At 34.9% G+C, this 12,940-nt stretch overlaps 1 protein-coding gene across 1 annotated transcript; it reads left to right on the top strand.

Annotated features, from left to right (window-relative positions):
• Positions 1–429: 429 nt before the first annotated feature.
• LOC113109698 (cytosolic purine 5'-nucleotidase-like) lies at positions 430–12,295 on the top strand. Its single transcript, XM_026273430.1, has 18 exons — positions 430–586; positions 3,247–3,320; positions 3,407–3,524; positions 5,238–5,333; positions 7,579–7,670; positions 7,750–7,807; positions 8,093–8,186; positions 8,867–8,920; positions 9,043–9,126; positions 9,255–9,296; positions 9,418–9,519; positions 10,528–10,594; positions 10,689–10,859; positions 10,947–10,998; positions 11,304–11,364; positions 11,508–11,684; positions 11,789–11,875; positions 12,013–12,295. The coding sequence occupies exons 1-18, from the start codon at positions 549–551 to the stop codon at positions 12,094–12,096; spliced, it is 1,551 nt and encodes a 516-aa protein (XP_026129215.1). The 5' UTR covers positions 430–548; the 3' UTR covers positions 12,097–12,295.
• The last annotated feature ends 645 nt before the right edge of the window (positions 12,296–12,940 follow it).

Here is a 12,940-nt window from a genome sequence, read left to right as displayed (position 1 = left end):
ATAAAAATAAAAGCTGATTAAAATATTTATAAATAGTATAATCCTAATATGATGACAAAAAACTTATATGATGACAAAATTTCATACAATTAAAACAAACTAAATTTAAAATGAAAACTGTTACAACCGTGACAACTTGCCCCGGTGTTCGGGACATACTCTCTCTCCTCGTGAATGCATGAAGGCAGCGCTAGATGAATTATTGATGCGAGGTTAATTGTAAATGCTCATGAATGTGGTGAGCTCGGCAGTGTCGACTGTCAAGAGTTTGGGCGCTGAACGGGACCTGTGCGTCGTCGCGGGGCGAGCGCGTGCGGCGCTCTGATAACACAATCTGACGCCTGGCGACATCAAACTGCACTCACGCTCGCGTGCATTCCACATACGCCCAAATTACGTACATAGGGTTCCTGTTTACAAGCCAAACCCAAAGGAAACTCACACTGGTGATGTCAACATCATGGTACAATTTAAAGCGCACAGAGGAGTTTGGTGACAGCTTCACACTGCTGGTGATAACAGAGTGACTCTGGGAGCGCAGTCTCGCGATGGAGCCGCGCGCCGCCAAGAAAGAGCTGCATCAGAGGTAAAGACCGGGAGCATTTACACATGTACACACTCACACAGCGACCGAAGAACTACAGGAACACTGCTCTTAGTGTGCAGGTATTTCCTCATAGATTCAGTTAGTTGTTATTTAAATTATTTTTGTCAGACTAGCCAACTCAGGTAGCAGTTTTCTCTCTTCTGTGCAGTTATTTTTAGCAAGTGTCTTCATTCAGTTTTATTTATAATATCAGACTCAGTTATGGGGTGTTAAGCCTCTGTTTATCACAGTTGTAAATCATATGGATTGATATCAATAAGTTGATAATAGATCCACTGACAGGCTTTAGGGTTTTTGCCTATGAATGACTTTCACATTCATCTGGACCAGTGTCCCTGATAGTAATATCTAAACAAAATGTAATTTATTTCAAACAATAACAAGACCATGAATCATTCATAAAACAATAACTGCTTCATTTTAAAGGAATTTATATATTTTAAGGCATTACAGTGTATACTAATCAATATTAATCAACAATAGCCTATGTGGTCACACTTTATTTTAAAGTCCAATTCTCACTATTAACAAACCATAAAGTACAACCTTTCCCTCAGTAAGCTACTAATCTGCTGCTTATTATCAGTTAGTAAGGTAGTTATGAAGTTTAGTAATGAGGTAGGATTAGGGATGTACAATATTGTCACATCATGTGGTTAAAAAGAGTAGTTAATAATGAGAATTGTTCCCTATACTAAGGTGTTACCCAGCATGTACGTAGGTAAGGGTTCGGTTTAGGGTTGATTGATTGTATTTAGCCTACTTATAATTTACTCATACTGTAACGCATGTAACATATAACAAGGACAATGTAAGATAAAGTGTTATTTGTTTACCTGTTTATTCATTAATTCATTAACTGAGTCCTGTTTGTTTGATTATACTCTTATCTATATAGAGATAAAAGACTGAGTGTTCCTGCTCTTTGTGAATAGTTTGAATTGTTAGTCGTAGATGACCAGTCACACATCTGTTTTAGATAATTAACTGGGTTTGGTCATCATCATCAAGGCCTTGGACATAGACTCACTTAATAGATCTCCCAAAAGTCATTTTATCTCATTTTATGCTCAATCTGTATGACTTCAGTTCTTCTGTGGAACACTAATGACTAAGTTAATGTAATTTTCATTTCTGAATGATTAATCAATGAAATACAATGACAAGAAAGTTGATGACTATTGACATGACCAGCTTTAAACCTTCAGATGAACCCTGAGTCACCATAACAAATATATATATATATATATATATATATATATATATATATATATATATATATATATATATATATATATATATATATACACTGTAAAAAATTTCTTGTTGTTTTTACAAAAACTTTTTGGCAGCTGTGGTTGCCAGAATAATTTTGTAAAAATACAGAAAACTGTAAACACATTTACGTCAAAAACTGTTAATTTTACAATATAAAGCTGTAATTTACAAACAAGAAAATGTGAATATAAACCAGTAAATTCAACAACACACAAAATTAAATCTGTTTTGTACCTTGAAAATACTGACAACCACCATAATAATAAAGATGGTACTGTATAAGAGAAAGCCACATGAAGTATCAAAGCTCATCACAAGTAGCTTCACCACAAGCAGAAGTATATATTAACATATAGAAGGTGCACATTTATGCAAACACAAAACACCATCATGGTAACACACGTGATACTTAAATAATGCAAAAAACTTTCATTAAGCAACAGAAGATGTAACATAAAGCTCAAATGTACATAACTGATAACAAGAACTATTTAAAAACATGATTATTTAAACAAAATACTTTCAAACGTGGAGTGTCACGCAGGGAATTCTGGGAATATCAGTTTACAGTTTTAGACTGTAAATTATACATTGATTTGTTCTTTTTTTACTTCTAAAAGCTGTATAATTAACAGAATTTTACTGTAAATTTACATTAAATGCTTTGTTAGATCTTTTACAGTTTTTCCCTGTATATAGTACGGGAACTTACTGTTAACCTATTATCAGTTTTTTTCTGTAGCGTTTTTACAAAATTTTACAGTTAAAATTACACTTATTTTTTACAGTGTATATATATATATATATATATATATATATATATTTTTTTTTTTTTTTTTTTTTTTTTTTCAGTTCTCATGCAAAATATTGAACTGTATTTTTTCCCATATTCACTATTAATTTGTTGAGGTGCATTTAAAATATCTTTGGGTTAAATCAAATTGCATTGTCTTACTATTTTTTTGATTTCTTAGTCTGAACTTCCCACCCTCCATATAAAAACTTGACAGGTGAAAGCCAAAAAGAGTCTTTACGTCTTTTAAGCAGCAGTTACCTCACACCAGCTGGACTGATGTCATATGTGAGGGACCTGATAAGAAGAGACCTAAACTGTGCTGACTTGATACATAGGACCGTGCGATAAGCACTGCACATGTTTGAATACAAACACTTATAGGCTCAGTTATAATGTGTTCCTGTAGATCAGCTGATATAGCATGGCAATAACAGCACTGTGGGTTTGATTATAACGCGAATGCATTTTAAGTTACTGTGGATAAAAGCAAATCATTAACTGTGAGAAAGGTAGAATTGACCTACCCATCAAAGTGACAGAAACAACCTCCTGTCTTTCCCTTCAGGGTGTTTGTGAACCGGAGTTTGAGGCTTGAAAACATCAAGTGCTATGGCTTCGACATGGATTACACTCTGGCAGGTGAGAGCGTTTATAGCGCCGTTGGGAATAGCTGTCAGGCTTTGTGTGAAGTGCTTCGTTCACAGCCTCTCTCTTGTTTTGGACAGTGTATAAGTCTCCAGAGTATGAGAGTCTGGGCTTTGAGCTGCTCAGGGACAGGATGGTGTCAGTCGGATATCCACATGAGCTGCTGGGCTACACCTACGACCCCACCTTCCCCACGCGGTAAGTGCTGCTCCATTACAGGCTCTGGATTAGGCTATATCGGCTCTGTGAGCTCATGGTTTAGACTTTTGAGGCTTGCTGTGTGTGTTTACATGCACATTGTTTCCTATCATCCATAATCCGGTTAAAGGAGCAGTTCACCCAAAACTGAAAATTGTGTCTGTCAGGTTATTCCAAACGTGTCTGAGTTTCTCTCTTCTGTTGAGCATAAAAGAAGACGTTTTGAAGAATGTGGGTGTAATCATACTGTTGACGGTAGCCATTGAGTTTCATAGTATGTAAAAGACGATACAAGTCGTGGGCTACCATCATCAACACTCTTCAAGATAAAATATTTAGTGTTCGACAGAATAAAAAACTCATGCAGGGTTGAGACAAGTGGAGCCTGAGTTTTAATTTTGGCCACTAAAGGTATTTTGCATCACAAAACGCTGTGATTTGATTGAATTCAAGGACAACAGTGCATCGCAAAAATGTTTATTTAAACAACATTAGCAAAAGTAAAGAATAATGCTGTGAATTCCAAATGTAGGAAATGGGAGTCTTTAGTCCTTCAGACAAAAAGGTACAAAACTGTGGTACCCTTTCGAAAGGTACTAATAAGTATACTGTATCTACTTTTATAGTGTTCCATCGAGGTACTTATATCTACTGTTTTGGGGTCAATATGGTTCATATAGATGTAGCTTTTGTCTTTTGTACCTTACGGTAATGCTACAGTAACAGGAACGTATTTTAAGTCAATGTGAAATACCAATTATAACTCAAAATCCAATCACTTTTTTCAGGAATTGATTGGCTTTTTAGAAAATAAGCATGTGTTAGGAGTTAAACAGAAGGGAGGAGCTTATGAAATAAAGTTGTTTTAGAAATGGAGAAAGTTATTTAAATTTTGATAAAACTGTAAACTCAAGGAATTAAAAATGGAATAATGTGCAGTTATGAACTATAAATGTGTATTAAGAATTTAAAGGATTAGTTTAGATTTTATTTGGACAGAAGTTTATTTCTTTTGTCTTGTCCTTCAAAAGACACATCAATTCATGATACGCTACTGTTCAAAAGTTTGGGGTCTATAAATTATTATTATTATATATTTTTTATGTATTTAAAATAACTTATTTTTGTGGAAAACATCATACAATTTTATTATCCTTTTTTTCAGGATAATTTGGTGAATAGAAAGGTCAAAAGAACAGTATTTATCTGAAATGGATCTTTTATGTTTACTGTTATGTTTGATCAATTATAGCATCCTTGCTGAATAAAAGTATCAAATAAAAAAAGAAAGTTCTGATCCCAAGCATTTGAACAGTTGTACACATAATTCTAGGTTGAACCGATTTCTTAAATATAAGATCTTAAGTCCACTTCATATTCATTTGGAAATCAGTTTGTAGTTGCTTTTGAGTGTCTTATTATAAACCATTCATGAGAGACTTTGTGAGCAACCATACAAATAGAAACATCCTGCATTTTGCCAGTCTCAGGGGTCTCATAAAGCAGAAGGTCGCTTGAGGTCATCATTAAAACGGGCTGAATACCAAACAAAGACTGTCTGCTCAATGATACTGCTGGGGGAAAATATAAATATGAATGAACTCTTGTCTGAACTCCTCAGAGAGCCATGTTTTACTATAAATGATTGGCTTGTCTGCCTGCTCCCAGACGCTGGTCCTTTCAAACTTTCTCTCTTTCTCCTCTTCTCTCCAGAGGTCTGGTGTACGATACCACGTACGGGAACCTGTTGAAAATCGACTCGAATGGAAACATCCTGTTGTGCACTCACGGCTTTGAGTACCTGAGAGGGTGAGTGAGGGTCAGTGGTGCACTGAGTGAGAGTTTGCTCACGGTTGAAAGGCAACAAACCCAGTGTGAAGAAGCAGCGGGGTCAAGAACGGTTAAAAACTGATCAAGAGAGACTAGCACAGCCGAGCGAGGCATTTAGTCTTTAATATCACAAGTTAATGCACTCAATGTCTTATTATAGCAAAAGTTAGCCGAACTTAATATTTCAATCACTCTGATTCCTGGACAAATCATTCAGACCAGTTTTTTGAACCAGATTTTTAATCAAAAATGTGCTTTTTTTTTTTTTATCATAACAATACACGTTTACAGCTGTGCTCACATAATTGCCATAGTTGGAAACGAGTTATTTTGGATGTGTTGATTTAATTGCAAACAAACAGGGAAACTCCTAGACAGATGTGTGTGTGCCCTATTAATATCTGTTTTCATGAGAAACCAAAACCTGTTTTGTGAAAAGCTGGTTTGACACCATTTTGACAACAATTAAATGTTCTGAAGTTGAGAAGAGCTGGAAATGAATTAGTTAATGCTCTGTCATGTGACACTGAAGACTGGAGTAATGATGCTGAAAATACAGCTTTGACATCACAGGAATACAATTACATTCGGAAATATATTCAATTACAGAATAGACCTTTTAATCTGTAATAATATTTCACAATATTAGTATTTTTACTGTATTTGTTTACCATTTTTTTGACATCAAAGGATTTAGTCAAGTATATTTAAGTATACTTGACTAATACTTACAAAAAGTCTAAATATATTTGAGCTATACTCCTAGAATCCGTGTTTTCATTATTACACAGTAGAGTGCGCTAGTACATATCTTCTGCACAGAATAAATAAAATAAAAAAAACACAAATGAAGAGGAAAAAGTAAAAAAAAAAAAGTATAAGTGGACCATTCACTTATGCTTTACACCTACATCTTTCAGGATTTGAGTCCAGGCCCTTCTTTTAATATACACAACTACATTTACACGTTCATATTCACACAGATTTAAGAACAGGACAAAAAAATCTTATTTTTATTTTTGTTAGTTTTCTCACACACAGAGCATATAAGAAGCATAATAAGCCTTATGAAAAAGTATACTTCAAGTTTTTTACTAAGTTTTCTTAAGTAAAGTTCAAGTATATTTTAAGTATACTTTATGTAGCAAGTATACAAATATCAGTGTTCTAGTAGTACACTTGTAAGTGTATTGTTTCAGTACTCCTTGGGACTAAATTGGCCCACTTTCTAGTATATAAAAGTATAACAGTTGCAAACTTTGAGGACACTACTAGTTTACCTCTATGTTTGTAGTTTGTACTGCAATTATACTAAAACTGAACACTTTGAAGTATAGTCTCAGTAAACTACTAGTTTAGTAGTTTTATACTGCAAGTATACTCATAAGTTTTAAGTGAACTTTACATCATACTTTAAATATACTACTATGTCCTTATTTAGGTTTTAATCTGTATATATTTTGTTATATGAATATCTGAACATACCAAACATCCAAAGAAAGATGAGTATCTGCTTGTAATCAAAAACATTTTATTCTAGCTTCATGCATTCTTTTTTAAACACTTTAATGTGTTTCATAAAAAAAGAACAAAAAATTTGAAAAAAGACTCAGAATTCAGAATGATAATCAAAATCAAAATGTAGATAGAGTCAATCAACACCTCAAAGCTTGACTGTAATTATAACCTCTTCGTTGATCATTTATTATTATTCCATAACGATACAGTTTTGATGCGGTTTCATGTCAGATGATCGTGTTACATGTGTTAGTATCTGGTGTTTCTTTTTTCCTCTTCGCTTTTCCTCTTCATGCAGAAGATGTGTACTAGCGCCCTCTACTGTGTAATAATGAAAACACAGATTCTAGGAGTATAGCTCAAATATATTTAGACTTTTTGTAAGTATAAGTCAAGTATACTTAAATGTCATTTTAGGTATATTCATGAGGAGTACAAAAAGCCAATTTCTGAGAACTACATAAAAAGTAAACTAAAAGCAGACTCTTTTTTAGTTTAAAAGAAGTATACTTATAGCACACTTGAATAATCATATTTTTCGTAAGGGAAAGGGTGTTTCATTAGACTCCACCCGACAGGGGGTATTGTAGGCACAGTCTTATTTAGCAAGGGATCAGTTATTTGAGAACAGTAGTTGTTAGTGGTATGGTGTGTCAGGAAGCTTATTTACCTGCTGTTATTCTCATTAACATGTGTCTGCTTGCAGTGGACAGGTCGATGAGTATTATCCAAACAAGTTCATCCAGAGAGATGACACTGACCGCTTCTACGTCCTCAACACACTCTTCAACCTCTCAGGTACAGTGACACTTCTACATCCATGTGTGAAAGGATCACTGATTTTTGTTAACTAGATTTGTCCCTCTCCTTCTCTCAGAGACGTATCTTTATGCGTGCCTGGTTGACTTCTTCACCAAAAGCACCAGATATAAAAAGTGAGTCAATTATTCTTTATGATTGCAAGAGTTATGGCTTTTTTACAGCTTCACTGTCTCTCAGTCATGTGGATGATATTCATAATTGGCACGTAATGATCACCCTATAAATAAGTATTAATAATAAATCAGATGACAGGAGGTATATAATAAATTATGACCAGTTTTTTTTTTTTCAGACAAATTTTGATCATGCCGCGTCCTAGCGAAAAACTGCTATCCCTGATGCTTTCATTTGGAAACGTAAAATATATTAAGTGTCCACGATCTTTCTCTCCCATTTAGTTGCCAGAAAGGGTTCAAACACGGTGACTTGTTCATGTCACACAGAAGCATGTTTCAGGACGTGAGGGATGCCATGGATCACCTTCACGACACCGTAACCATTTTTATATTGACTAAATGCATGATTTTACTAACCCTCTTGTGAAAGAATTTAGAGGCTAGCAATGGAAAGCTAGCTCTGAAAGCATAAGATCTCATCCTCCGTGCAAATCACTCTCCAAAGAACAAGCACAAGCAGAGCAGAGGATAACCAGAACATTATATGTGACCCCGGACCACTAAACCAGTCAGAGGTTGCTGGGGTATATTTGTAGCGACAGCCAACCATTGTATGGGTCAAAATTATTGATTTTTCTTTTATGCCAAAAATCATTAGGACATGAAATAAATATCATGTTTCATGAAGATATTTTGTAAATTTCCTACCGTAAATATATCAAAACAATTTTTTTTTATTAGTGATATGCATTGCTAAGAACTTCATTTGGACAACTTTAAAGGCAACTTTCTCAATATTTTTACTATTTATTTATATATGCAGTTATGACAGCTTACAGTAGCCTTCAGACTGAGAGATTTGATTGGATGAACATTTTATGGTCCTGTGCCCTCCACTTATATTGTTATCGGGATGTGAAGACAACCAGCATAATAATAAAAAAATTGTTTTTGACTAAATCAAAAACTGACCGACCCTGCATTTAAAAGCAAAATATAATCATCCCATCTGATGTGTGTGTTTCACACGACGTCATTGTTATTTTTGTCCCATAGGGCACGCTGAAGGAAAGAACACTGAAGAACCTGGACAAGTATGTGATTAAAGATGTAAGTGTTCATTTTTTGTCTTGAGAGAAAATCCTGTTTGTTAATCATTATTATTGCTATGATTGATTATAGGCATTTGTATATGGCTTAAAAAGACTGATTCATATACATATTTTATCTAGCCACGTCTTCCCGTGTTTCTGAGCCGCATCAAAGAGTTTGCCAAAGTGTTTCTGGCCACCAACAGCGACTTCAATTACACCGAGGTAAGGAGAGCACCAGACCGCGAGAAATAATTGAAACTGCCACTGACAGGCTGCATATCACTGCACTCCATCATTACTATTCAGAATCACATTTGAATGACACTGTATCATATCTTTTCTCAAATTAGGCGATTATGAAATACTTACTGGACTTTCCGTCTGGCTCTAAGGTGAGCAGCGTGATCCCTCTGTAACTGAGACAAACACCAGTGTTTAGTGTTGACTGCTTATGGCTCTGCTTGATCACACACATAAAGATGTTCAGACTCTGAAATGACTCGTGTTGTCTAGAACCCCAAGAAACCGTGGCGCTCCTACTTTGATCTGGTGGTGGTGGACACGAGGAAGCCCATGTTCTTCGCAGGGGGGACAGTGTTACGACAGGTAGACACGGTGAGTTCATGTTGTGCACTTCTACCATATACAGAGAAAGCATTTATTCAGGTTTTTGATCATTTTGAATGTAAAAAAGCTATTGTATATGATTATTTAATGACACTGAGAATATGAATCTGAAGCCTGTCAAGAACATACTTATTTGACCTCAAAACCAGAAAATGAAAACATTTATAAGCAAAGTCCATTTCTCTTTGCAGCGAGTTGAAGTGTTTTTTTCTCAATAACATAAATCCTACCGTTATGTTAAAAATACTATCAACTAATATTATGTTATAGAAATATGTTGATTATAATTAAATTGTGTTCATCAAGAAAAGATGATATAGTTGATATATGTCATAATAATGGTCTAAATATAATGAATTCTTATATTATAAAATCTTATTCTCTTATAAAATAATACAAATATTTGTGGGGTGACATGAAACCTAGACATTTAACAATATTTACAGCTTCTTTTTTTTGTGAAAATAGCAATAATAATATTTTTTGAAATAAATATTCAACAAGAAACATTGTTCTAAAGTGACAGAAAATACCTTTAGAATGTTACAAAAGCTTTCTATTTCATATAAATGCTGTTATTTTTTTTACTTTCTATTATCAAGAATCCAAAATAGTGCTGCACAGTTTCTACAAAAATATAAAGCAGTGTAATTATTCATAACAGTAATAATAATACTAAAAAGTGGCTCTTCGTCATCAAATCAGTGTATCAGAATGATTTCTGAAGGATCATGTGACACTGAAGAAAATTCAGCTTTACATCACAGGAATAAATTACATGTTAACATATATTATATAAAAAGCTGTTATTTTCAATCAAAATAATATTGAACAATAATACCGAATTTTTAATCAACTAAACACAGCCTAAATTAAAAAACAACAACCCCAAAAGCTGAACTGTGGTACATAAGTAACATTGTACACTGTATTATTTCCTAAACATTGAGTCTCTTTGAGTCTAGTGAAGTATTTGAGAGACTCCTTCTGTTGTAGGATACGGGGAAGCTGCGTATCGGCACATACACTGGAGAGCTTCAGCATGGGACGGTGTACTCAGGAGGTACTCCATGTTCTCCTCATCATCTGTTCGCTAAGCTTGCATGAAGGCACTCCTTTGGCTCATGTCAGTTCTCCTGGTTCAACCCTTTTCTTAGGATCGTCTGATATCGTGTGTGATTTGCTGGATGTTAAGGGGAAAGACATCCTCTATGTGGGGGATCACATCTTTGGCGATATCCTCAAGTCAAAGAAACGTCAAGGCTGGAAGACGTTCCTGGTGGTTCCTGAGCTTGTGAAGGAGCTGCACGTTTGGGCCGACAAAGCCAGTGAGTCTGAGCTCAGCTAATTAAATAATAGTCCCTTATTTGGTAGAGAATGGATAAAAATACTGTCTCGTGTCTGTCTTTTTCTAGGCATGTTTGAGGAGTTAAAACATCTTGACATCTTCCTTGCAGAATTATATCAGTGAGTATGACTTCAGTGTTATCAGTTACCTAGTGCAATACTTGACATGATCGAGAGATGGCGCTAGAGCACTGCTCTTTAGTTGATATTAATTACCTTTTTATTTTTATTATAGGAAATGTATTCTATATTATATCATATTAGCTTTAATTTTATAATATGTTGATATTTCCAGATTTTTCACATATTTTGTCTCTTTGCAAACTTTTTTTAGTTTTTTTTATGGACTGAAAAAACCTGAAATGCACATAAGCAAACACACATCAAACGAACGTCTCAGCTGACCTCTCGTTCTGTCCCATCAGGCATTTAGACAGTGGAAATCAAGAGTGCCCAGATATCAGTGCGATTCAGAAAAGGATAAAGGTAAACTTCAGGGATCATCTCATACGTTTTCGCATCCGATTCGTTCTTCGTGCAACACATGCAGAGTTTTGTGTCTATACACTATATAGCCATCTCTTAAAGTGACAGAACTGTTGTTCTAAAGCTGTTCGTTTGTGTTTCAGATGGTGACGTATGGCATGGATCTGTGCTATGGGAAAATGGGCAGTCTTTTACGCTGTGGCTCCACAAAAACCCTCTTTGCCAGTCAGTTACTGCGCTATGCTGATATTTACTCAACCTGCTGCCTCAACCTCCTGAACTACCCCTTCAGCTTCCTCTTCAGAGCCCCTCTTGTCCTGGTAAGCTTGTCCTAGACTGGAATCTAATAGTTTGTAGTAATTATTAATATTTAAGAAACTGAGCAGGTGCTGGTGTTTTCTGAATGTTTTGTTTGGATCTGCAGCTGCCACACGAGGCCGCAGTGGAGTCTCAGATGAAAGAGCAGATCCCAGAGCTGTCCGAGCACATGCTCAGATCCACCAGCATCAAGGCATTCTTCATTCTAATCACTACGTTATACATTTAGACACCTAAGCATCAATTATTATTTTATCAAGTTTAGTTTTAAATTGATATATTTCTAAATATTAAAATGATTTACGTTATCATTGCATCTTTCCCACACAGCGGCAGTGTGAGTGTGACGGCAGTGACTGTGGACGAGATGATAATTGTGCCCGAAATAACCCAGCTACATCTACAGAGACATGAGGACTCATTTTTTTTCTTAACTGCTGTAAATATGAACTTTTTATTTAGTGTGCATGTTTCACTTTTACAGTTTCAGTTCCTGTGTATTGTTTGGTTGATTTATTAGCTTGAGTGATATTCCACTTCTGGCCGATGATTGTGATTGAACAGAACTTTTTCTGTGATGTTACTGATGCATCCCAAGCTTTTGTGTTGTTTTTTTGTAAAGCAAGAGTAAAATCTTTATTTAACCATTTTATAAAACTTTTATATTCTGTGTATTTAATTAAGAAGTATTTAAGTATTTAGTATTTTACATGTAGGCCTAAAAGACATCAGTGCATTCATCTGGTTTTGCAGGATTTTGAGGTCTCATTGGTCAAATTATGTTTATTTTTGCATTTGTTTATCATATCTCCTCACATGTGACTGAATAATGCAGGGAAATGTGAATATAGTAACTTAAATTAGTAACTTTTAAAAATGTTTCTGTGTTCTGCTATTTATTTACTATTTTTCATAAGCATATTGAAATTAAATATTAAAGTGCTTTATTTTAGACTTCTTCTCTTGTCATTTATTTCCAACTTAACTGAACTCATAAGACTAACGCGTGTACGTTTACTAAAGTAGTTGGTTCCTGTATTGGGAGCCTTTTAAAAGCTTATGAAAAACCGTTTGATTTCACAAATACACCCTAGAGGATATGTAGCTGTATTAAAACGGCACATTTATATAAAAACCTGTGATTAAGTGAGGGGAAACCGTTTAATCGGAGACGTGTGAATGAATCAACAAACGGACATCTTCAGGAAAGTCGCCGTAAGATGGCGGCAAAGACTGTGTGCACTCGACTTGACTGGAG

Source organism: Carassius auratus, chromosome 10 (assembly GCF_003368295.1).
Source record: "Carassius auratus strain Wakin chromosome 10, ASM336829v1, whole genome shotgun sequence".
Lineage (NCBI taxonomy): Eukaryota > Metazoa > Chordata > Actinopteri > Cypriniformes > Cyprinidae > Carassius > Carassius auratus.
The sequence above is the reverse complement of the archived record's forward strand: the minus strand, read 5'-3'. Positions and strand labels throughout refer to the sequence as shown.

Coding starts and splice junctions, on each gene's coding strand:
- LOC113109698 (XM_026273430.1), top strand. CDS start 549: ATGGAGCCGCGCGCCGCCAAGAAAGAGCTGCATCAGAG. Junction 10,860..10,946: donor CGTTTGGGCCGACAAAGCCA/GTGAGTCTGAGC, acceptor GTCTTTTTCTAG/GCATGTTTGAGGAGTTAAAA. Junction 11,876..12,012: donor TCAGATCCACCAGCATCAAG/GCATTCTTCATT, acceptor TTTCCCACACAG/CGGCAGTGTGAGTGTGACGG.